The 25,530-nt window shown below is 44.8% G+C and overlaps 1 protein-coding gene and 2 long non-coding RNA genes across 3 annotated transcripts; all 3 read right to left on the bottom strand.

The window, feature by feature from the left end:
* Positions 1 to 624: 624 nt before the first annotated feature.
* Positions 625 to 14,475, bottom strand: LOC115251860 (neurexophilin-1-like). Its single transcript, XM_029845596.1, has 2 exons — positions 14,008 to 14,475; positions 625 to 2,456 (listed from the first exon to the last, which is right to left on the bottom strand). The coding sequence occupies exons 1-2, from the start codon at positions 14,056 to 14,058 to the stop codon at positions 1,701 to 1,703; spliced, it is 807 nt and encodes a 268-aa protein (XP_029701456.1). The 5' UTR covers positions 14,059 to 14,475; the 3' UTR covers positions 625 to 1,700.
* A 6,519-nt stretch (positions 14,476 to 20,994) lies between these two features.
* On the bottom strand, positions 20,995 to 23,292 carry LOC115251787 (uncharacterized). The gene is made up of 3 exons (XR_003890322.1): positions 23,246 to 23,292; positions 22,934 to 23,021; positions 20,995 to 21,181 (listed from the first exon to the last, which is right to left on the bottom strand). It is a non-coding gene; the product is annotated as an uncharacterized lncRNA (long non-coding RNA).
* Positions 23,293 to 23,362: 70 nt separating this feature from the next.
* LOC115251808 (uncharacterized) lies at positions 23,363 to 24,474 on the bottom strand. The gene is made up of 3 exons (XR_003890345.1): positions 24,409 to 24,474; positions 23,815 to 23,897; positions 23,363 to 23,457 (listed from the first exon to the last, which is right to left on the bottom strand). It is a non-coding gene; the product is annotated as an uncharacterized lncRNA (long non-coding RNA).
* Between the last annotated feature and the right edge of the window lie 1,056 nt (positions 24,475 to 25,530).

The following is a 25,530-nucleotide window of genomic DNA, read 5'->3' as shown; positions in this document are numbered from 1 at the left end:
AGCTCACCCCCACCCCCACCACCACCAGCACCCCCTGCAGGCTCTAATCTGATGAAAGCCTACTGCTGATCCTAAGTGGATTCAGCGGCAGGTGCCGCGGCGACGTCCCACAACAGACGCGATCGGTCTCACGTCCCGTTCCGATGATCTCCCAGGAACTGAAATCCTGGGTCGCCACTGACTCTCCAGCATTCTGGAAATCTCAATTATTGGAAAATCTGTTCCATCACACGCGCGGTGACTCAGAAGAAGATTCAGAAATAAGCAGCCAAGAACAGAGATTAAGTGTTCTGGATCTCCTGAATGCGAGGAACATGGTGACACACTCATGCACACACACAGGCACACGGATGCATGCGCACACACACACACACACACAGGCGCACACACACACAGGCGATGGAGTGTTTTCAATGGCTCCAAATGCCGTCTTGTCACAACAGAAAAGGTGTTCAATGCAACAAACATGCCTTTTATTTTTAAATCTCTTTAGTAAGGTCACTTTTGTCAGTCAGTGATGTCATTGTGTTGAAATATGCCTTTTTGTGTGTAAATGTATTGATGTCATTGCTTTGAATGCTAAGGAAATTATTCCACATGTAAACAATAATGTTAAGGAATAAATCAATTTCATTCAGCTTTATTTAGAAAGTGTCTGGTACAATCCAAACTGTTTCTCGGTGCTTTACAGGAACCCAGAGTCGAACCCCCAACCAGCAACAACGGAAGGAATAACTCCCTTTTTTTTACTTACTAAAACTGAAGGTGTGATCCTGGATGCTGAAGCGCATAGAAGACTTCAGCTGTTAATAATCATGACAGGAAGAAGTGACAAATTAGCAGCTGTTAACTGATAAACCGTCCTTTAATATGTACATCTCACAGCCCTCACATGAAAGAAACGTCTGGATATTTCTAATAGTTTAACAGCTTTGATACAAGATCACCGTTTTCAAGAAATTCACATCGAGATCAACATCATATTCTTGGTTCGACAACCAACAACAAGCAGAAAAGGAATAAAGAAAAAGAATCCACATGAGGAAGGAGGAAACATACATTTCGTGGAGGGAATGTACAGAAGCTAATATGTACATTACAAACCATACAAATTAGCTCTAAGATATAAAGTTCAATACATCTGATATATATTAACTGACAATTAGCAGGCCTTACCCCCCACAGTCAGGTAATGAGTTAAAGAAATCTGATTACTCTGCCAATTACCCTGTAGCTGCAAAGAATCTTTCTCCCCATTTCTCCTCCTCTTCCTCGGGCCATCTGAGGAAGAGGAGGCACATTTCTAAAAGCGTCTTCAGCTGAGCAACTTCTGATTTCTATGTTGTGACAGATGTGCAGGATAAACTCGAGCCTCTCGGCCACTCCGAAGTTAATCTGAAGTTAATATCAGTTCGGAAAGAAACGGATATGAAACAAGCAACAAGTGCCAACAAAACTTAGCAATGACGATGACGTTCCAAAAATAATAATTCACTGGGATGACTGGGAAGAACAGACACAACTCAGGAACTAGCTGGAAGTGACGCTGATGGAGTTTAGATTCTGATTAGAGTCCACCGTGACGCATTACTGCCCTCTGTAAAAACTGAGACCTACAGTATGTTGGCTTGACTGATGGGATGCCATGGGTTCAAGCCCAAACTGCGCTCAGTTTTTATCCAACTTAATTTATTAAAAAGTCAACCAGAGGGGAAGTAGGGAGTGTCACTATGGTAATTATAGTCTGGGCACACTTTCTGCACCAGTTTGTAGTCAGTGCTGTAGAAGGAAATGAAGATGCAGATAACTTTGAAGGGTTTAGAGCAGAGCCAGGACACGTGGCTCTGGGTCTGCTCCTGGTAGCAGGTCTTGGACGGATCAAAGTTGCAAAGCGTGTTCTTGGCACCTTTCTCCACCTTTTCATACTCTACGCGACAGTTGAAGGACTTTGAGTCCTTGACATCAATGACCGACTGCTGAGCTGCAACATCAAACTCAACTATCTTGGTAGGAGGGACCAAGCTGACAGACACGTTCCCCTGACCTGTAGAGTTGTGGCGGAAGTAGACGCTGAAGGTGCCATTGCCGTGGTCCACGATCTTGCCTGTGATCAACAGGTTGAGCTTGACAGTCTTGATGTTAGAGTGGAAGTCCCCCCAGCCAAACATCTTCTTGAACTTTCCTGTCTTGACCATTGGCCGCCGTTTGGTTCTCGACCTAGACTCCTGCAACTCTGTGGAGTTCCTCAGCCAGTCCCAGAGTTCCTTCTCGGAGTATGGCTCCGGAGTGTCGTAGCGAAGGTCCAAAGCTGTGGTGTTTTCTTTACCCTGAAGCGTCTGTGACAGCAGCCTACTGATCGACATTTCTTTGCTACTTTCTGTCCATATATGCTTTACGGTCGCTTTGGGGCTTCCTGATTTGATGATATCCGACTTTGAGGCCTGACCTCCTGAAACCTGGTGAAAAGAAAAAACAACAAAAAACAGAATAAACCAAACAGCACTTCTGACTTTCTTTCTTTCTACATACAGTTTTTTTTTTTTACATATGCAGGATATGACATCATTTCCTGTTATAAAAGCCATTTGAAATACTCAAGGTTGATGTGCTCTCTGTATTTTTGGAGCTTTGGGTTCCCAAAGAGGGCTGAAAATAGTTCACTGGACTGGACTGAACCCCTTTCATCTGTCTATGGAACTGAAGACTGATTGACTTTTTCACTCAGCTGATTTCTAGAAATTGACCAATCAGCTGGGGTTGGACATAATCAATGTTGGCTCCACGCTTCAGTTTCACACCATAATTGTCAACTTCAAACTTGGGATTTAAATGGGACAACTCTGATGAGGAGCGAAAGATATTCGGTCATTGATGAGTCCCAACAGGAGAAACAATGGTCTGCTGAGCGTCTTGACCGGTAACTAAAGAGCAAACTGCTAATTGATCAGGCTGATCCATTCATTATTAGCACTGATGAGTAAATAAGACAGGAGCAGGCCACCAGCTCGGATCGCTGGTATCGATCACCTCATTTCTCCTGAAAGGTGAGATCTGTCATGAGCACTTGGACTTTTGCTGGTGCCTTCGTGGATCAATAGCATCTATAATGAGGTTTTAATCAACTGTTTCAATCAGCTGAACTATATATGTGTATATATAATGCAACCTTTGCAAAAAAAATATTAAAATTATATTTAATAACTTCATTACCTGACATATTTTTTTCAAAGTTGCACTAAATTCTCATCAGACAAGAACACTGAAAGACCTCCCCCCCCCCACACACACACACATGCACACACACACACACGCACATGCACACACACATCAGAGTGTCTGTTTGATCCTGATCACCTGAGGCTACAACACATGTGGTAATCGTGGTAATCAGCACTTTCACCATTGTGAGCACAGACCTCACACACACACGCCAGGCAACCATTTGAAAAAAAAAGAAAAACAACCAGTGTGTGTGTGTCTGTGGGGGGGTGGCGTGTATCCTGTATAACTTTGACTAGACTAGACTAGTATAGAACCCAGTGTAGAGACCATTAAGAGAGTACTGTAAGGGGTGCAGTTTAGACGGAGAGTACTGTAAAAAATGCAGCATTTAAGTAAAGTGCTGTAAAAGTTCAGTACAGACGACAGAGAACTGTAAACATGCAGTACAGAGTAATATAATTTTTTTCAGTAGTGAGGGCAGAGTACTGTAATATAAATAGTTCAATATAGAGGGCAGAGCAACTTCCACAGTAAAAATGCAGTATAGAGGACAAAATACTACAAAGAATGCAGTATAAAGGGAATGTATAAAGGCAGTATAGAGGGAATGTACTATAAAGAGTCCAGTTTAGAGAGCAAAATACTATGACATAAAAGCAGTACAGAGGACAGAATGGAGAGCAGAGCACTGTAAAGACTGTAGTATAGTGGGAAGGGAATGTAAAAAGGGCAGCATAGAGTGCAAAGAGGTGAAAAGAGTGCAGCCCAGAGGGTAGATTACTGTAAAGAATATACAGTATAGAGAGCAGCATACTGTAAAGACTGCAGAAGAGAGGGTAGAGTGCTATAAAGAGTGTAGTATTGAGGGTAGAGTGCTATAAAGAGTGTAGTATTGAGGGTAGAGTACTATAAAGAGTGTAGTATTGATGGTAGAGTGCTATAAAGAGTGTAGTATTGATGGTAGAGTGCTATAAACAGTGTAGTATAGAGGGTAGAGTGCTATAAAGAGTGTAGTATTGAGGGTAGAGTGCTATAAAGAGTGTAGTATTGAGGGTAGAGTGCTATAAAGAGTGTAGTATTGAGGGTAGAGTGCTATAAAGAGTGTAGTATTGAGGGTAGAGTGCTATAAAGAGTGTAGTATTGAGGGTAGAGTGCTATAAAGAGTGTAGTATTGATGGTAGAGTGCTATAAAGAGTGTAGTATTGAGGGTAGAGTGCTATAAAGAGTATAGTATTGAGGGTAGAGTGCTATAAAGAGTGTAGTATTGATGGTAGAGTGCTGTAAAGAGTGTAGTATTGAGGGTAGAGTGCTATAAACAGTGTAGTATAGAGGGTAGAGTGCTATAAAGAGTGTAGTATTGAGGGTAGAGTGCTATAAACAGTGTAGTATAGAGGGTAGAGTGCTATAAAGAGTGTAGTATTGAGGGTAGAGTGCTATAAAGAGTGTAGTATTGAGGGTAGAGTGCTATAAAGAGTGTAGTATTGAGGGTAGAGTACTATAAAGAGTGTAGTATTGAGGGTAGAGTGCTATAAAGAGTGTAGTATGGAGGGTAGAGTGCTATAAAGAGTATAGTATTGAGGGTAGAGTGCTATAAAGAGTGTAGTATTGAGGGTAGAGTGCTATAAAGAGTGTAGTATTGATGGTAGAGTGCTATAAAGAGTGTAGTATAGAGGGTAGAGTGCTATAAAGAGTGTAGTATTGAGGGTAGAGTGCTATAAAGAGTGTAGTATTGAGGGTAGAGTGCTATAAAGAGTGTAGTATAGAGGGTAGAGTGCTATAAAGAGTGTAGTATTGAGGGTAGAGTGCTATAAAGAGTGTAGTATTGATGGTAGAGTGCTATAAAGAGTGTAGTATAGAGGGTAGAGTGCTATAAAGAGTGTAGTATTGAGGGTAGAGTGCTATAAAGAGTATAGTATTGAGGGTAGAGTGCTATAAAGAGTGTAGTATTGAGGGTAGAGTGCTATAAAGAGTGTAGTATGGAGGGTAGAGTGCTATAAAGAGTGTAGTATGGAGGGTAGAATATTGTAGTACTCTGGTGCACATTTTGTTATCAGTGTTATCAGTCAAGATTGAGTTTGTTCTGACCAGAGCTTTAGTGAGCGTGCTCACGTGCTTGTGTCACACTAATAACTCAAATTTATAAAATTAACTTGTGAATATCATTAACGCCTCTATTCATCCAGACGTTGGCAGAAGAGGAAGGTTCAGGTTTACAGGAGCATTTTTATAGTTCCAGTTCTCATGTGTGTGGAGGGACTTTCAGGTGTAGCTCCGGTGCTACAGAGTTAAGTCGTGTTTGGAGAACAGCAGCACCTGTTCTCCTGTCACATCCACGCTGGTCGTGAGCGTCGCCATCAGCTGTTTCAATCCTGAATTAATGATGCAAACAAAGCCAAATCCTCCTGGCAGCCCCTCGGTGAGCTCAGTCTTTCTCCACTTTGGTCCCTCTCAACTAATCTTCAGTGTCACACTTAATGAGATTTCCAGTTTGTGAAGTAAGTGGAGCAATAACTCCCCCAGCACCAGCCACCGCCATCGCCTTTCCCACCGTCAGCTCTGCTCCAACCACTCTGGAGCTTTTAGCCTAATTCTTCTCTAAAGGATGACTTATGAAGGATTATTACACAAAATTATTCCAGCTGCAAACAGACTTTGAATGTGTTGTTAGTGTCCATAAGGAGCTGCAAACATGAAGAAAATAAGAAACGCGTTATGTAATTAATAAACGAGGTATCGCTAGTTCTATTCCTATATTGGGTTTGTTTCACACAGCTACATTAGGGACTTAACAGTAGATAAATATATGTTGGGCACTTACTCATACTGAGGGGAAATAAACTTCCCATCAGCTCCTGCCTCCAACAGTACAAGTATATGTCTTTTCCACTAGACCTTCAGTGACCTCCACCGTCCTCACCTCATCACCAGCACCTTCCAGGATAAATGGACCCAATGTCACCTCTTCATCAACATCAACTACCGCACTTCCTCCGCTGCCCCTCGCACAAGGAGTGCCCGGACGCGTGGCACCTGCCCTCCGTTCCCACGGTCTCCGTTTGATCCGTCACGCCGATCACCTCCGGCGCCGCCACCCTCAGCAACTGTCTTGCTGGCTCAGCTCTGAAGAAGGCGTCTCCCACATCAGGGAAGCAGCCTTCTGTCACCTGGACAAATGTCCGTCCCTTTCATGATCCGTGACATCCAGTCGGGATCACAGCAGCATCCTGCACCGTCTGCTTTCAAAATTCCCCAATAAACTTCCGGACATTCACAACACGGCTGCCTGGCTCCTCCGATCACAGACCTGCTCCCACCCTCAGGAACCGTAAACACGAGGACCAGCACTCATAAATAATATAAAGAAACGCGATGAATGTGTTATTGTTATTAGAAGCCACATTCCAGCCATCATCTGTCTGTATCAAACTCCTCTTCTCCTACAAATCTATCTGGAAAACTGTGGCCACAAGAATGAAGGAATGAATGAATGGTCAAAGGGAACGTATAGAAGGAGCTTAGGAGGAGGGAACGTATAGAACTTTGTCATCAGCTGTTAGTGAAGACGTCAGTGCAGAGCACGACATGCACGACAATTACAGAACACTTCAGTTGAAATGAGACTGTTTTTTTGATATTTTATGTTCCTTTTAATAGAACATAATCATCTGTCTGGTCTTTAAAACTCTGCTAGTTTAGTTCCTGTTCCACTGAATTCATAGATAGATAGATAGATAGATAGATGGATGGATGGATGGATGGATGGATGGATGGATGGATGGATGGATGGATGGATGGATGGATGGATGGATGGATGGATGGATGGATGGATGGATGGATGGATAGATAGATAGATAGATAGATAGATAGATAGATAGATAGATAGATAGATAGATAGATAGATAGATAGATAGATAGATAGATAGATAGATGGCACTTGAGTAAATGTACACACACATATAAATAATGCTTTCACTATTGGAAATGACAATTTTAATTCATATTCTGCTCTGTTTTGTACATAATAAGCAGATGCCTTTGATAAATACGATATAGGCATATCCTAAACATGACAAACGATTAGAAGTATGACATTTAGTTCGTTAAATTAATTGGCACTAGGTTGAAGATCCAGATTAGGTTGATGATTACAAATTCTGCATCCAACCCTGCTGTGGCCTTTTATCCATATCAGAAATGTTAGGTAGCTCTATACATTCCGCGGCTTTAGATTAGGCTGTATCAGTTACGGACAATAGAACATTGCTGTTTCACATTTTTACTCGAATCTGGAGAGAAAATTGCACAAATTGTTTGGGACTGTACGACCTAAACTCAACTGATCACTGAGGTATTTGTGATTTTTCAGAATTTAGACTATTGTGACTCAACATTTATCACCTCACCGTATGGGGTGGCTGTCTCCATCAGGGATGATTCCTAACAAAGCGCTCTCCCCAGTGAGTATTTGACAATTTAGGCAGTGCGCCTCCTCCTGCTGTGGCAGATATATTATTTCTGTCTCCATTTTTATATCAAACCACTTTCTTTTGACCTCGGACAGGGTAAATCTGTTCGTTTCTTTGACTGAGACCCTGGGCTTTTAGATTTGACTTGCCGAACAAGGCAGCACCAAAGAGACACCAAAGCCCTGTTGACACTTACAAAAGAAGGTGCTTTCCAAACCTTTTGGGGAAACCAGAGCTGAAACTACAGCTGAACGGGCAAGTGTGCAGGGAAACAGAGCTCCACACCGAAAAGGTGAGGAGAAAATAGGAACTATTAAAAAGACTGATCGTCTGTGTCATTTTGGGGGGCAAGCAGGAACTTTCAGGAACATATATAGCTTTAGCTAAACTAATAGCATTTCAATAGAAAGTGTTGAGTTGTGTGTGTGCGTGCGTGTGTGTGTGTGTGTGTGTGTGTGTGTGTGTGTGTGTGTGTGTGTGACAAACTCTCATCATTTATTCCAATTAAACTCCCACCAGCTGATTTGTTCTGAAAAGGAAAGCGAACCTGTATGTTTGCACCTGACAGAGATTTGAGGCCACCACACAACATGAATGTGGATTCTTGGTTAGATAAGCTGTAAATGAACAGGAGTCGGACTGAGATTAGCTCTTATCAGGCTGACAGCCCCCCACCCCTCCCCCGGGTGAAGACGAACATCATAAGCTACAGAGCTTTAGTCTGTGAGCTAAAGGCAAAATCAAAAGTCTGTGGCACATCTGAGGGCAGACGCGCATGGAGGCCACTCAAAGAATGCCGTGCTCTGGGTTTCATGCGGTGTGTCCCTTACCACATATCCCATCAAAGCAGAACAGCTGAGGTGGGTTCACTCTTATCATTAGCTTTAATTCCTTATCAGAGCATCAGCAGCTCTGAACTGGCTGAGCGGCTCCACAGAATCTGTCTGAGAGCGTCCGAGTGTGTCTGTCCTGCTTTGACGTGAGGAGCTTCTGTTGTAGAGTTCCTGCTCACAAGCTCTGTGGGGAACGAGACTGCTCCGTAGCTACACGACCTCCTCTGTGCACGTGAATATAACAGTCAAACAGCACAGATGTTCACAGGTGACCGCCTGTCACAACTCGTCTGCTCTCCAACAAGATCCACCTTTTGTACGAATAACGACCCTCTAAAACACTGCTTGTCCTCAGCAGCATCTGTGATGGCATCAGCCATTAATCACACAGGACGGCAGAGACCGATGGGATATTCTAATGTACAGGTGTGTGTGTGTGTGTGTGTGTGTGTGCGCTCTTTACTTAGATTAATTCCTGACCTTCATCTCATCCCTTCTGAAGCTGCTCACATGGAGATTTTGTGGGAATCAATGATTTTTAGGCACACGCTCAGATCTGATTTTATAGGAGGATAATTATTCAATAAAGCCCAGTACACACACACACACACACACACACACACACACACACACACACGGTTGTCCAGATGTCTCATTTCTTTTTTAAATATGACACTAAACGTCAGATGTGTAGGTGGCTTTTCACAGTATTTTGCTCTCACTGCAACTGTCAACTACAACAATCTTCTCTACACACCGTCGCTAATGGAAATCCAGCCGTTCGTGGATTAAGAATTTAGTCCAGTGTCTTTTTAGAGCCAGCATGGATCAAAGATTATGTGTGTGTGTGTGTGTGTGTGTGTGTGTGTGTGTGTGTGTGTACATGCTACATTCACAAGTTAACAAATGTGGACACATACACAAAAGCAAAGGTGCACTTCCTTTTCATTGTAATGATAAATTTATGGGTTCAGAAGTGAGTTTTAAGGTTCAGGATAGAATTTTGTGTGTGTGTGTGTGTGCGTGCGTGCGTGTGTGAGTGTGTGTGCTGTGTGTGTGCGTGCATGCGTGCGTGTGTGTGTGTGTGTGTTTGGGCCTTTTCACGCCCAGCAGGTCACACTGACGTCTCTTGTACATCCACATGGTGAATCTGCTCACTGTGACTCCAGCAGCTAATGTTCAAAGTGAGGCCTGACAGAACCCCCCCCCCCCATCCCCCCTACACACACACACACACACACACCCTTGCAACTCTTGCAGAGCGAATCCATCAAAGCGACAGAATGAATTAATGCTGAGACACCTCAGTACCTGTTAGGAGGAACTCCCATCAACAGTAATTGATTTGATAAATGCTGCAGAATACAGAGAGTGAAGGGAGGAGAGAGGAAGACAGAGTAACAGAGAGAGAGAGAGAGAGAGAGAGACTCAGAGAAGAGAGACAAAAAGAGGGGGAGGAAGACAGAAGTGTGAAATTGCTCAGATTATGTAAAACTCATGTTCTGTCAGCTGGAAGAAGATGATAAAGAGTCCGTTTAGAATATTCCTGGAAGCATTTTTACCCCAAAGAAGTTGTGATCATGTCTTTAGTCTGTCCATGGAGGTTCTCATCCATCCAGGTCAGAGCAAACCAGTAAGGTCCAGCAGAGTCTCAACTGGACTGTTGGGAGGAACTGGGAGACCTGGAGACCAGGGTTCCTGGAGACTAGGGTACCTGGAGACCATGGTACCTGGAGACCAGGGCACCTGGAGACCAGGGTTCCTGGAGACCAGGGTTCCTGGAGACCAGGGTTCCTGGCGACCAGGGTTCCTGGAGACCAGGGTACCTGGAGACCATGGTACCTGGAGACCAGGGCACCTGGAGACCAGGGCACCTGGAGACCAGGGTTCCTGGAGACCAGGGTTCCTGGCGACCAGGGTTCCTGGAGACCAGGGTACCTGGAGACCAGGGTTCCTGGAGACCAGGGTACCTGGAGACCAGGGTTCCTGGAGACCAGGGTACCTGGAGACCATGGTACCTGGAGACCAGGGTTCCTGGAGACCAGGGTTCCTGGAGACCAGGGTACCTGGAGACCAGTGTTCCTGGAGACCAGGGTTCCTGGAGACCAGGGTTCTCAGCTCTGGCAGGTTTGGTGGGAGTTTAGAGTGTTTATTCTCCTACTGTGAAGCCTTTTTTACACTGGCCCAAAACCCAGTGTGAACCCACTTACTGTTTTTATTTGAAGACAGTGTGAACAGAATAAATGGACCGGGCCAGTTCTGATGGACTGAGCTCTGACCAGCAGCACTGTGAGCAGTTTTGATCTGATGACCAACAGGTCAAGAAGAGTTTAGAGATTACTGTTGACAAGTAAACCTCCGTAAAAAGAGGAGCAAAAGAATGGATGGAAGAGCAGGATGGAAATAAACATGAAGAATGACAGAGACCTCCTCCACCTGCTCCTGATTGACAGCTGCCCATCATTCATTTAATTCCCGACCAAAAACCCGAAGAGAAATCAATCTGAGCCCAAAGTGCTGAGGCGCTGAAGGGCGCCCTGGGATTGGCTGTGATGGCTGCTACACACATCTCACCCCTCTTTTTTCCTTCACTCAGTCGTTCATCCTTTAAGTTCTACAATGCAAAGCTGGAAACATTGAGGCTCAACCCCAGGAGTCCCCTGGGCACCTTGGGGGCGAGGATCAGGTCAAGCGAGGTTATCTAATCTCCAGCTCCTCTCACAGAGCTGCTATCAGGGCGCCTCCATAGGCTTCAGCAGAAATACAGACTCTCCAAGGACCGAGGCAGCGGGGTCAGGCGGGTGTGTGTGTGTGTGTGTGTGTGTGTGTGTGTGTGTGTGTGTTTTGAAATACTGTGGCCTGCATTGAGGGGTATGGCTGGACGACACCCTTCAACCCACTCCTGTTTTGACCTGCGAGACATGAACGCCACTGCGAACGTGGATCGCTACAGCGAGAGCGAAGAAGCTGTGGTCATTAATCGTGACTGCCACACACACACACACACACACACACACACACACACACACAAACACGCATGCAAGACACACACGCGGGGACATACAGGCCCTCAGAGAAGCACACCTGGGTCACAGCAGTAGACGTTCATATCGTTGAGATTAGCCATTTGTTCCTTTCTCTACAATATTAATGGCGACGCGTCGCAGTGACCATCACAGCGACACGTGTGTGTTCCATTGTTATTACATATTCAATTACAAAAAGAGTGTCAACTCTTTAATGCTGGACTTCTGAATTCCAACAGCAGCAGAAGATGGAGTTGAAGTAGGTCTGTGTGTGAGCGTGTGTGTGTGTGTGTGTGTGTGCGCGGGCATTCGTTGGCTGTGTTGTCACTGAAAATCTTTGAAGTAAAAATGAATTCATACTTATCTCGTGAAATGTATTTTCAGTGTACCTTCAATAAAACTGACCTTTGCTCAAGAGTCAAAAATCTTTGAAGCCATTTTCTTTGCGTTCTAGCGACCCCTATCGCCTCTTAGTGTAACTACAGGAAGGAAGAACTAAACGTTGCAATTGTCTCCAAAAACCGAAACCCCCCTGAAAAAGACAGTTGTGTGATTTTAAACAGCTGGCACAGAGGTCGTGACCTCATGGCTCAGCATGGATATCAGGACTGCCCTCGGTATCACCTGTCACCTGCCAGCACCAGTGGAACCAGCTCGTGTTCCTGCCAATTGCTGCTGACTGGCTGAAGCTGCTGGTGGAGCTGGGAAGAGGAGGCTGAAGTGTGTCTGCAGCCCCCCCCTCAGCGCTCTTCTCCAGAGAATGTTATAAAAGCTGCTCAAACCCACAGAAAGCATCACTGAGATGGCACCTGGGTAAAACACACACCCTCTCCAAAGGTCACACAAACCCCAGTGTTGGTGCATGTTTCTGATTCATTGTGTAACGCTGAAAGCACAGAATTAATGTTAACTCGGTCAAATTTCCCCGATTTCCTAAAGTGATTCTTTTTAATCAGGCAGTCAATTTGACGATCACCAATACGACAGAGTGATGAAAATGTGTGTGTTGAGTCTTCAACATCGGAATGATTTTGGTTCAATGGGGTTTTTTTCCCAGAAGAATCTGAAAAATGAAAATATAAAAGTTGACAATGAAAGAAGACAAAAACACGGATGTACACTGGGTGATGAAAACCTGGAAATATTCCTGTTTCTGTGTGTGTGTGTGTGTGTGTGTGTGTGTGTGTGTGTGTGTGCGCTGAGGGTGGACTTCATGCATATATAAGATTTTAAGAGTTCTTTTAGATTTAGAGCAGATCATTTACATTTCCTTTCTTGTCACATAACATGGAAAAACCTCAGACGGTGATAATACAGATGATCTTGGATGTTAATAGAATAGTGAAACCACACACACACACACACACACACACACACACCTGCCCTGCTGTTATCGGGGTCGGCGTGCGGCTCACAGACAAGAGGCTTAAGCGGAGACAAGAGTCTTAACCAGGAAATAAAACCATCAAAGTTCAGCTGTAATCCTGCTTCTTTTTCTGGGTGGGTTCTGTTCCTGAGCTTCAGTTCTACAGCCCTGCTTCAAAAGGCTATTTAATTCCATTTAAATTGCATCCAACATTTAAAAAAAAAAATCTAAACACGGGTACATTTAAAAGCTTTAAATATTTAGCACAAATCTTAGTTTATAATTTATCTGGATTCTTTAAATGTTCAAATATAAAATGCAGTAATGTTGTAAACTCATGGAGAAAATGTTTGAGACTATTAATACAACTCAATTTTAATGTATATTCCATTCTTCTATATTTAATCCATCTAAATGTTTCCAGTTTAAAACAATTATTTTATTTGTTTTTGATTTTGATTTTTTTATGTTGCATTTAGTCTGTACAGTTCATAAGATTGAAATTATTCTTTTAAGTGATATTTTATTTAAAAATGTTCCTGATCACCCAAAATGAGATGTTTGTTTAATCGAAGTTGTAATTTAGTAAAATTCGATTTTCTGACTGGGTTTACATGTTATAGCGCCCCCGTGAGATCATTGAGACGCCTGTGTAGGTGGCTGCTGGATGTTCTGACTAAATAAATCCGAGATTAATCATTTCTCTAAAATACATTTATGTCATCACATCGGATGTTTGTAAAAGACAGTTTGTAAAAGAAAAATAGGATGATCGAACTTGATAGATTAGATCATTTCACGATTTCCGACTCCAAGCACAAATACTGTTATTACTACCACTAATAATAATAATATCAATACTAATAATAATGATATTAATAATAATAATACATCCTTATTATGTGGCTCGGTCAGAAACAGTTGACAGTTTGAGGAAAAGGAACCACTCTGGTGTCAAACCCGAAATAAAGGCACTTTTGGTGTTTCTCTCCTTTAAAGTCAAACCTAGAGCCTCTCCTGGTTCGGAACTTTGGAGTTTGGAGAAAGTTCTAAATCCCACTTTGTTTTTCACCTGTGTAGCCACTCACACTCACCAGGAGAAGAACAGGCGTCAGGAGGATCACGGCGCAGCCCGCCACCTGCATCCTCTCCGGCACTAAAGTTCCACTTATTTCCTTCGGCTGGTGGTTGCGCCTGTGACCATAGATCCACCTGCTTATCCGTCTACAGCACCACCGACCCCCTCAGCAGCCCGGGAGAAAAGCGCACGACGCTCCCCATGACCGGGGGACAAAGCGGAGAGTTGGAAGGCAGGACGGAGGAGACGGCGAGGAGGCTGCTGCTGGTTCCGTCTGCGGCGATGCTGAGGCGATGGGGGGATGGCGGGGAGCTCAAGAGTTAATCCAGGTAAAAGCAGCAGATAGTGAGATGGAGAAGGTCCTGCCTGTCTCAGAGGTGCTGCGCTCGGATGAGAGGTGGCGGTGGGGGCGCTGCGCTTTATAATGCGCGTGGACAATACGGGAGGGGTGGTCTGCAGGAGGGACGACTCCAACGCACACGACGATGGAGCCACGAGGTTCAACCTGCTTCCATCACGCGCAAACACGCACACTCTCATTTTTTTAAGTACGAGTAAAGTCTCTTACCATTAGTAGTTCAAAGTAGTTTAAGGTTTGCTTGTTTTTTTAGATCGTCCAGGTGAAATGGCTTTGGTGGTTTGTCTTTCTACTATTCGCAGATAAACGTCATTTTCCTCCGTTACACCGTAGCAGTGTTTATTGAAAACCAAGGATCATTTGAAAATCAAAGTCTAGAACGTTTCATCAACACAAATATCCTCGGAGCAAACTTGAGGCCAATATAGAAACAGACTGGGTCTAACTGGAAAAAACAAACAAGATCTACCCTGACAGGCAAAAACCAGAAGACGTCCACTGACCTACCTAAAACAGGAGAATAGGATATAACAAAAATGGCCATTCACTCCCAATTTCCCAAAAACACGTCTGAGGCCGTTGGATGTTGAGGAAGGTGAGGAGCTCCCAGGTGGTAGCCATCTTTGGGTCTAAATCGAGTCCTCCTGGACCTCCTGGACCAATCGGCAGGTACCTAAACTTTGGATGACCAATCTGGCGTAGGGCACACACACATATTTAGGACAACACACAACACACACAGGAGTGCACATTCAGGACAGAAACATCGGCTAGAGTCCTAACACATATCACAGCTCCCACACCCGTGATTTTCCTCCTTCACATCCATCTCTCCACCATAACGACCAACTCTAACACGCAATTACCAGGATAAAAGCTCCTGTGTTTAGCTTATTTTACTCCGCTTCGTTTTATTTGTCTCTGCTCTCATTTTAATGTAGCCTCAGAAGATAATTTCGGATCTTTTGAGTCTATTTTGTCCCTTCTCTCTTCTTTGTTCCCTGCCGTCCACACGCATGTTCGGAGGCATCTATAGAGCGGTGGCAGAATGTGACCAAGGAATTCTTGGAATTTCTCGCTCGCAAATCCTTCTTTAATCCACAATACAATTATAAATCAAATTATTTGGAATCAAAGGAGACATTTCTGCATTGTGACTGTGTAGCAGTAGTCAGTCTTATGAGACTGGGGTTGTTCTGGAAGAGGCTCTCTTGCTGCTGCTGCTGCTGCTGCTGCTGAGGAATTTCCTATTCCCCTTCCAGTCGCCCCTCCTCAACAGCCAGTCCATCTGCTGCCCCCACCTTGTTTTCACCGTCATTCAGCTCAGTACCATATATAAGCAGCCCTGGTTCACCCTCTGTTTGCCCCTTCCTGGTTTTAGCTTGGTTGTATCCCTCTGTTTCCATCTCAATGATGTTTAATGTATAATGGCTCATGTTTCTCCAGCATTATGCTAGAGAAAAGGGCTCTGATACGGCGTTGCTGAGGCTAGAAATGATGACTTGCCAGTGGTTGAGTTGACTGGATTACTTTTTTCAGTAATGTGATTATTTTAAATTAACATGATTCTTTAAAGGGGCAATAATTGAAATTCATCATTTTTAAATAGAAGGAATTTACAAAGTCACTGTGTGAAGAACTAAAGGCGTAATTGTTTCTGCAGGGAGTTCTTTTGTTTACAGCATCAAAACTTTATAAGTTGCTTACTGACTAACTGTCATCGTTTAGGTCCGGCCGAGCGGGGTCAACAATTACCAAGTTAAATTTAGGTTACCACAAATCTCTGTGAGATCATCGGAATTTGAATTGAGCCAGTTTAGATTAAATTCCCCAGTTACAATAAACTCATCATTATAACATGGCAGAAGTTTCCCAAGGGCATCACTTTTTTTGACAAATAAGCGTCTATAAATTGTAAAAACAGTATAGGTCCAAACTTCTTAAGCTAGTGAATTCAAAAAGTTGGGCTCCGTTAATGAATCCAGAAAAGTAACAGATTTATTTAGACAGTTACCCCTTCAACTCTGCCGTCTCTCAGGTCTGAAGAGGTTATATCCTTGCTAACCAATATCCTTGCTAACCAATATCCTTGCTAACCGATATCAGTGCCAGAGACATTCTTCTTGAGCCACGATTCAGTTAACACAAGAACGTCTTGGTCAGCCTGGCCTGCAAATATCACAGTATGTAGTAGTAAAGTAGTATCCACTTTATTAATTAGACTTCTCACACTCAGGTGTGTTGCAGGTAAGGTAGCAGGCGGTACCAGGCCACAGCTCCGCCCAGACACGTGTGGAGATACCACACAAGTGGACAGTGGAGAGAAAGGCACCAAGAAGGAGCCCGAACAGAGGCGGTACTGTGTCGTGTTCTCCACTCACCCACCCGTGACTGTCTCAGGTTATATTGTAGCTAAAACCAATGTGGAGAGCGACCCTGCAAAGGTCTTACTTGTTCATTCTCAGCCCATCCCATAGTTCCACAAGCAAATGCAACACCTCCTGGGGGTTACCAACTTCTTCCTGGTTTCTTTCTGTTAAAGGGGAGTTTTTCCTGACACTGTTGCTTGTTGGGGGTCCGGCTCTGGGTTTCTGCTGAAAAGAAATACCGCAATAGTATCAAATGCTGCACAAACAAAACAGTTGTTCATTCATTTAGCGGTTTCTTTGCTAGTTTGGTCGTATCCGCTACCAAAGTGAGTGTGTTCTGCTTCATGCAACCTGCCAGCAGAAGCAAGGCTTGAGTGGTGCTGGGACATCTCTGGTGCAAGTGTGTTTTTATGGTCTGCAGACACAAACCTTTGCTTTTATCCCTGTAGCAGCTTCATCCTCCCAACAGTGATGTTTCCAGTCTTACATACATTAAGTTCTTTTTATGGGCTTGTAAACCTACAGTGACTGCGGTGGCAAACATGGACACGTGTGCTAGTGCGTGTGAACACACATTCCTTATTTTCACAAGAAATAAACTTTTGAATATGTATAGATAATTTATCGTATTTCACTAATTTTAGGAAGAACCTGCATCATAGTCACAGAAATGACATCGTTCTGCATCGATAACTTTTCCTCATGTCAAGTTTTTTGCTGGAGGAAAATGACGCGTTTGTCTCCATGAACTGATCGCACCTGTAAGAGCGAGTGTTAAACCTTCACATGTGCACACGCGCCACAGACGGGTATAAAAGTCAAGCTCGAAACATTCTTGTGTAATTGCAGGAAGTTGCAGAATAGGAGAAGAAGAAAGACAGTTTTCTCCTCTAGCAGCTGCTCATCTTCCTTCCTTTCAGCAACACATCATCTCTCATTGGTCCGATGTAATCAGGAGGTCAAGCCAATAATTTTCCCAGCGCACCTTTTGAGGCTCGTTCAGTGGGAGCGAGAAAATTGCCGGGTAGCTTCATCCTAATAGCTCGCCATTGGGCTTTAAGGAGGAGGAAGGGGATAATCGCACAGCTGAATCACGCCGGCGTCCGGTGACATCATAATGTTCGGCTGGCTGGACTCCATCGGCCATTGTGAGGGCAGATGCTGCCGCGGCCCCTCGGGGACGCACAAGCAGCTGTGGCAGGTTGACGTGGCTGCTGCCCAAACAGCTGCCAATGAAAAGCTACTTCAGACCACCAGAATACAAGTCAAACTGTTCCTGAGCAGAAGGGCTGGGGGCTTTCGTGGCATCGCATCTGGAGACAAAAACCTTATGCTGGAGACTGGCGGTCTTTCAGGCAGAGGAGCCCGGTGGGCGGGCCGGGTGGGGGGGGGGGGGGGCGCTGACAGAGACAAATGGCCAAGCAGAGCGTTGGTCACAGGATGCAGCTGCCACACATCAACCGCTTCTAAAGCTGTGGCATCGAGGAGCGAAATCTCAAGCTTCAATTAGACCTCCTGAATGATGTGATTACCAATAGTGAACGACCTACTGGATTAGCTCCAGGCTTAGTTTTGTTCTTTCAGTTTTAAGTCAGTTTGATAAACAACAAAAAAAAATAATATGCAGTCTTTTGTTTTACTTTACTTTTTAGTTTATCATTCATATTTCTTCCTGGCAGGAGACTGAAAGGCACACGTGGAGATGAGCCCCCTGCTGGAGGGTTACGGAAGCAATGGTCCATCCTGCTGATGGTGATCTATTGCAGATCACAGTGGATCCACCTGTCATCTGTCAGGTCACAGGAGGCACCTTTTATCTGATGAATGAGACACGTTCTCTTAGATGATCTCTTAGAACATCTGACATACTGTCCTTAGTCAGATTCTTTGATGTGTCCCAGGTCAGAACAAAGGCAAACGAGTTCCACAACATCTCATCACTGACTGCGGGATTTCCTTCTCTCTGCACAGGGAATTTAATTGGAAAAGATTATGTGACATGCTGATTAAACGAGACAAACCAACACACACAAACACACACACCCACAGACGGAGAGAAAGAGTGGCTCCATTGTATTCCCCTCGTTTAAAATCCGATAATTAAGACGCTTTCATTAGACGGTAAGGATTTACACAACGTTACAAAAAAATGAGTAATAATTGTTATAATCAAAGTTGTCCGATTTTGTGTTGCCAATATGACAAGTTTTACCATATTTCCAGCACTGTTATCGGTGTTTTTATTGTCAGAATTCTAGTGGTGTCCGAGTATTTCAGCTATTTTTTCATTTTACTGTCTGATTGAAACCAAGCTCTTTGTGTGTTGACTCTTGAACATTTTTATTTAACAAGTACTGACAGACAACTGCAGCAACGAGGAAGCGACGACCTTCACCCGCTGAGCCGAGCTGTTGGGGACATCTAGTGGCAGAAGGAAGCATTGCACGATGCCCACGCTGTTGACTAATGACGCCTACACTTTGTTACTAATGGCCAAACTCATCAGTGTCGCCATGGAGGAACTTTAGATTATTGATCTCTGGTTGCTTAAGCTCAGTCAAGTATAAAATAAACTTCAATTATTACACACTTCATATCATCAATTTCATGTTTGGTACACTTAGTACACGTGCATCCAAAATGTCACATTTCTTGTTTATTTTCAGTTGTTCAAGTACATATAAACAAAAGTAGGAAATGAATCAGTAAATTTATTTTCCGGATCAATTCTTTTTGCACGCCTCATTCATATGCTCACATATTAGCGCACTCTTACGCAGTAGAAAAGGAAACACCTTATGTTACATGAACAATAACTTAAAAAAAAAAGAAATATTTAGCACTTTATTTACAACTCATATGCCAGCAACTTCATAACAAACATTCCAGTAAGTTGCTGGCAACAAAGCCCACAGAGCCTCTCTGAAAACCTGAATATCAACCAGAACCACGGCTGGACAGAAGGGTCACCTGGAGATCAGGTAGTAGAAAAACACTGCAGGTGTGTCACCACTGCAGGTCGAAGAGTCTTCACAGAAATCACTGTTGACAAAAAACAACTCAAACGGTGACCAACCGGTTTAGTTTGAAGGTTAAATGATTCTGTCGCTGTTGTGGATTTACAGTCGTTGATGTCAGATTTGAGTAAATTCAGGAGCAAAATTCTACAGAATATGTAGGTGAACTCTGGAGATGTTTCTGAGATCAAAGCCCGTCACTGATGTGGAGCTGCTCTGATCAAAGCAAAAACAGAAGTCCTTTCATCGGATGAGGCTGATCATCTTCCATCAAAAAGCAGTCAAACGTGAGACTGAAAGGATGAAGAAGACGAAGAACCTGAGAAAGTTACGAGCTGTAATTTCTTCAGAAAAGGCAAAAATCAAAGAGAAAATGTATCTAAAGATCTCCCATCTGGTGGATCTTCATGAGTCTGGAGAGGAGGAAGAGTTGTCTAATCGGGACGTGGACACACCTGGATGTTGTCCATGGTTGGACAGCTGTCCACAGCTGTCATTCTTTTTTTCTGACTTTTCTTCTCAACAATCAAGCAAGTTGATGATGGACATCATGTGACCATCTTTTTGTTCCATTTGTAACAATAAAAACGTTTTGTGGAGCTGGACAATTGTCTCCAACCAACCTTGAATGTGGTTTTTTCCTCCCTTCATTCCTCCTGAGAAACGTCCTTCATGTTCTGTTTCTGTTCAGCTGTTGTTGTCCTTAACTTGAAGTCAAATTGGATTTTTGAAAGTATCCTTTCTAGTGTCGGTAATCAACAATAGTGTGTCAACAAAAGTTTGAAAATATCTTTAAAAGAATTCAGTTTGTACAGATCAGAAACGGAACCATGGAAGTCTTATTTACACTGTCCCACACAGGTTAAGAAGAAATAGCAACAAAAAGCTTCGAGAAAATTCTGGATTTTACCATTTTAGGACGAGGCTGGCAACCATCTTGAGTTAAGAGACGTCGCTACGGTAACGCCTTACGCACGCGCACACACACACATCATGCTGCACTAATATAGTGCAAAACTGTGCAGAAGTGACAGCAACTGAACTTTTCTGATGTCCGTCTGTCTTCTGGACACACAGCTGAGGATTTCCAAAAGGACCAACACGGTTTTGTGCTTGGTGGGGGCATCAGGGGTCAGGGGTCGGGGGGGGGGGGGGGGGGGGGTTACTGGCAGTATCAGTGAAAGAGACGTCAAGGCAGACTTCCAGAAGAAGATAAAGAATTTGTGAAGGCTCTTGTGAGACAGAAAGACATGGGAGAAGCTGTCTCCATCCTGCCGTGGTTGCAGAGAGACTGTCTTCAGCAGCGGCCGTGACGTGGACCAAACCCTCCGTTTGCTACAGTATGTAGAGGCCGTCGGCTACATGTCAGCGTCTCCATCGTAGGCAAGAGTCAGCGGCTTCAGCCTGTTGTTCATCTGTCGTCTCTGAGGCCTCTTTGGTTTTTTACTACGGACGGAGAAAGAAAAATTGATTTTCAATCATCTCCCAAACTGTTGTGGGTTCAAAGCACATTTGTAGAAACACAATTAAAGACGAAATGTGTGTGATGACCACAAGGTGGCGGCAGTTGAGACGCACTAACCTGTCTGTTGGATAGAACAAAGTGAGTCCAAATGTTCTTCTGTCATCCTTACTCTAAGGCTAATTAGGACGAATCCATCATTTCATTGATTACTTTCCCGTTTGGGCCTTTTTTCCTGTTAAGTGCAGTAAATATCCACACATGTGACCTCTCACCTCCAGGAAGTGATGCGGTTTCATGAGAGAACAGGCACTCGAGGTGTTGGGGCCTAAGGAGAGTCAGGCACGATGAGCGGACATAAGGCCTGACCTTACGTGATCAGTGTTTTCAAAATGCGGGGGCGGGGGCGGGGGCGGGGGGTGGGGCCGGGGGCAGTGGTCCTGCTGCTGGAGGCTGTAGCAGGCAGCGCCTCACATCGCTCCTTCCTCCTGTTGTGGCTGTTGCTTGTGTTGCTGTAATTCATGCTGCTCTAGTTTCTGACAGGGCCGGACACACATAAGGCACCGCAAAGCCGTTTGGGTCTGTCCAATAAGCGCCTTCGGAGGGACACTTGGCTCTGGACCTGCAGCACAGGCCACGGCCCACTACAACCCAGCAGGTGGTGTGAGGATGAAGATGAGACAAAAATGAAACAATAATGACAGGTAATAAATGATAAATACATCACACAAACAAGAAGGAACCCCAAGCAAAAACCTGATGAAAAGCTAATCTGAGCAGTGATGTCAATAAAAACGTCCTGATCGTCTGATGGAATCTAGAGTTGTTGCCTCTTTGCATCCGCTAACAACAACAACAATAATAATAATAATGATGATAATAATACTAATAACGACAATAATGGATGGATGGATGGATGGATGGATGGATGGATGGATGGATGGATGGTAGGGCATGGATGGATGGATGGCAGATTCCCCCAGTGACCAACATATTTAAGTGCTAATAAACCTCTGTTGCTGTGACAGAACCTGAGAGTTCTGAAGGTCCACCAGCCCGAGGGAGGACGTTGAAAGCTGAGAGAGGTTGCCAGTCAAAGATGGTGGTGAGATGGGCCAGGACTGGGACCAGGACTCATACCACAGTGTTCGGAACCAAAGAGACCAGTCTTACATGGAAAGGCGGTTCTTTGGAGCAAAGAGTTTTGGTACCAACCAACCAAAGCCAAGATGCCGAACTGGCACAAGAATAAAGGAGGAGAAGAAGAAGGTTACTTGTGTCGGAGTTCAAGAGAATCAATGTGTCAGTGCTAAGAAGGGTTGGTTCCTCCATCCAGAGCAGGGGCTCCTCACAGCCGGGAAGAAGAGAGGAAACACGAACAGCAAAGAGGTGGAGGAGGAGGATTGTCATAAAAGAGTGCAGGAGGAACGTAGCAAAGCAGCAGGATGACGAGCATGGAGGACAGCTGTGGCACCTTCATAAGGAATTTAGGAGAACCTCCTTAGAATGACAGCAGAAATGAAGCTCCACTGGACACCGATGACTCCAGATGAAGGTGGAAGGGTATGAGGCTCTGGCCCATGACCCTCCTGGCTTCCTACAGCCTTTGCTGATATCGTTTTTTTATTTTCTGGCTAAATTCCGTTGGTAAATAAAATAGAAAATGTAACCGAGGGTTCTTCAGACCCATTTGAGATGGTGCTGTAGGTTGCAGCGGGGTGTAGGTTGATACGTACCATGCTAAATAGGTCATGGAGACGATGAAGACGAGCAGAACAAATGCTCCCGCTGCGACTCCATAAACCCAGGTCTTCAGCTTTCCGTCTGCTCACACACAAACACACGTCTGTCACGTCTCTAAAAACATGACACTGTGGCTCTTCTGCGCTTCGGTTTTGATCTTCATGCTTTACTTTTAAGTCTTTCTTCTGTTTTCCCTCAGACTTTTGACAGGTTCCCTCTGCTTTTGTAAATTCCCCTTTTGTCAAGCCGTTTGATCGAATCTGATCACCTCAACATCTTTATACAAACACGGTAACGTGACCCACCTGGACCAAAGGGCTGCAAGAACCAGGTGCGTCCAGCCCGGCCCGGGCGCTGACCTCAGGCTGGGTGGGGCTAAAAGCTCGGATGGTCTTCACATCAGCCCTGTTGTCTCCTGCTGTGGGATCTCCAGAACGGGGATGAGGGTGCACTGATCCAGCAGACCGTCTGATGTCATCACCTCAGTGTAGCCCTCCTCACAGCCGCACACGCCCGCCTGTCACACACACACACACACACACACACACACACACTCGCAGGTTTTGCAGCAGTAGTTTCACGTAATCGTCGACACATTTTCACCACTGTTGCCATGCACACCCGTCGGTCTTTAGCAGCATTAGAAGGCAGCAAAACACGAGTGATTTCAGGCGAGTCCAACTAGGACACGAATCCAACCTGTCGCCGAGATATTTGCTGAAATAAAGGATTAACTTCCACAATACTGAACACAGAGAGAAGCATTGGGAACAAACCCATGGAAACATCAGCCAGTCAGGTGTGGAGCTCATCACACCCCCAGCACCCCTCCAGACACCTTCTGCCACACCTTCACTCTCATAAATATACTCACCTCGGTACAAAGCGAGCGGGGCTTGGTGCAGGGCGGGTCACATGACCGGTCTGCCATGGGTTTGGTGGACACCGTACATCCACCTGTGGACCAAATGGCAGCAAACTGGTTGGTAATAATCTGATGCCCATTCAAAGGTCTAATGAACATTATTTTAAAACTAAATAAAAGGTGTGATCTTTCATCCAATTAGATTTTTCCCGTTGCAGTGAGCTGACTCCATACAAGGCACATGAATATTCACGAGGACGTTTGTGAGAAAGAGCTGTGGTGTCATGGTGAACACTCCTGATCCACAAATGGGTCCCAGCCTCCAGGTTCTTCTACATATTCTGACTGACAGCACAGAAACTTAATAAAGAACAAAGTCTTCAAGCAGGAAACTGGAGGAGAAATTTGGAAGTATCATCCATTTTTCCCAGCTGTGTCCCTTCATGGAGGGCTGGAGCCTGTCCCGGCTGCCTTCAGGTGAGGGGGGACACCCTGGACAAACCACCACCTCATCATGGGACCACCATACGGAGAAAAACTAAGATCCTGTTTCACCTCTTACAAACCCTGGAACCACCTCAGTTCTAGCTAAGCTTTGCTTACCTGTAACATTGAGCCCGTCTGTACGCTCACACCACACATTCCGAGAAGAACCTCTCCACGTCCCGTCTTCCACTTGTACTCGAAACATTCCCCCTCTGCTAGGAAGACCACAGCACATGTTGGAACCACAGCTCATATGCTTTTCCCTGTCTGCTACGTGCCATGTTTGACCTGTGCATGGCCGGGCCTCCAGCTCCTGTTCTGGACCTGGAGAAGGTTCTCTGGGTCCTGGGCTAACCACAGCACGGATCGCACCTGGAACCGACAAAGCCCAGGTCATTTCCATTCACACAGCTTATCTGGCAACGACTCCAAATGGTCCATTCTGTCAGGTAGCACTCTCCTGCAGGACAAAGAGGAAATGGTGATGGAAAACCTTCAGTTTCAACAGGAAATGATCTCACTGATCCTAAACAAAGCCACTTCATTCTGAATTTCTATCATCTGCCTGGTCCTGACTCAGTGTTCTCAGCTGAGTTCTCTAACTTCTGACCAAGATCTCAGTTCACATTACGTTATTGTGTAGGTGGCTCGAATGGAGCTGCTCCTTTAAGGAGAAAACCCCCACACAATCACAGATGTCGATTGCCTTCCTGTCCTCCTACCTGGACAGGGGACGGTACATATTTCCTGGAGAACAATGTTAGGGTCTCCATTCACGCTGGGTTCCAGCTCTCCAACAGATCATCATCCACCATGTGCTGTCCTGCTGATTGGATCCATCGGACACAAAGCACGACACGTTCCTCGAGCGCAGGCCTTCTCCACACCTCGCCCCCTTAGCCGGAGGCAGAGCAGAAGGTTAGCACACAGCTTCAGAGGCCCATTCTACAACACCTGGTCTGATTGGGCTATGATCTTATTATAGCTCTGATGGAGAAAGAACCACAAAAATGTAATTTGTTCTAATGCGAAACCTCGGGGGGGGGAGAAGACAAAGAAAGTGAAGAAAGGAAGCAGAGGGAAAAGAAAGACAGACTGTAGCTGAGGACAGTTGCTGATGTCCTGATGACTGACCTCAGTCCTGCACTCAGACCAGCTGCCGTATCTCCAGTGGAAGCAGGGTTTGACCAGACAGGGTTTCCACTGCTCCACCTGGGTCGGACAAGGCCTCCCGTCACC

This window comes from Takifugu rubripes, chromosome 12, assembly GCF_901000725.2.
Source record: "Takifugu rubripes chromosome 12, fTakRub1.2, whole genome shotgun sequence".
Classification (NCBI taxonomy): domain Eukaryota; kingdom Metazoa; phylum Chordata; class Actinopteri; order Tetraodontiformes; family Tetraodontidae; genus Takifugu; species Takifugu rubripes.
This window is presented reverse-complemented; position numbering and strand designations above follow the sequence as displayed.

Excerpts from the sequence above, each read along its gene's own strand:
- LOC115251860 (XM_029845596.1), bottom strand. The coding sequence starts at position 14,058 with ATGCAGGTGGCGGGCTGCGCCGTGATCCTCCTGACGCCTGTTCTTCTC. Across the intron at positions 2,457-14,007 it reads TGACGCCTGTTCTTCTCCTG|GTTTCAGGAGGTCAGGCCTC; the intron begins GTGAGTGTGAGT and ends TCTTTTCACCAG.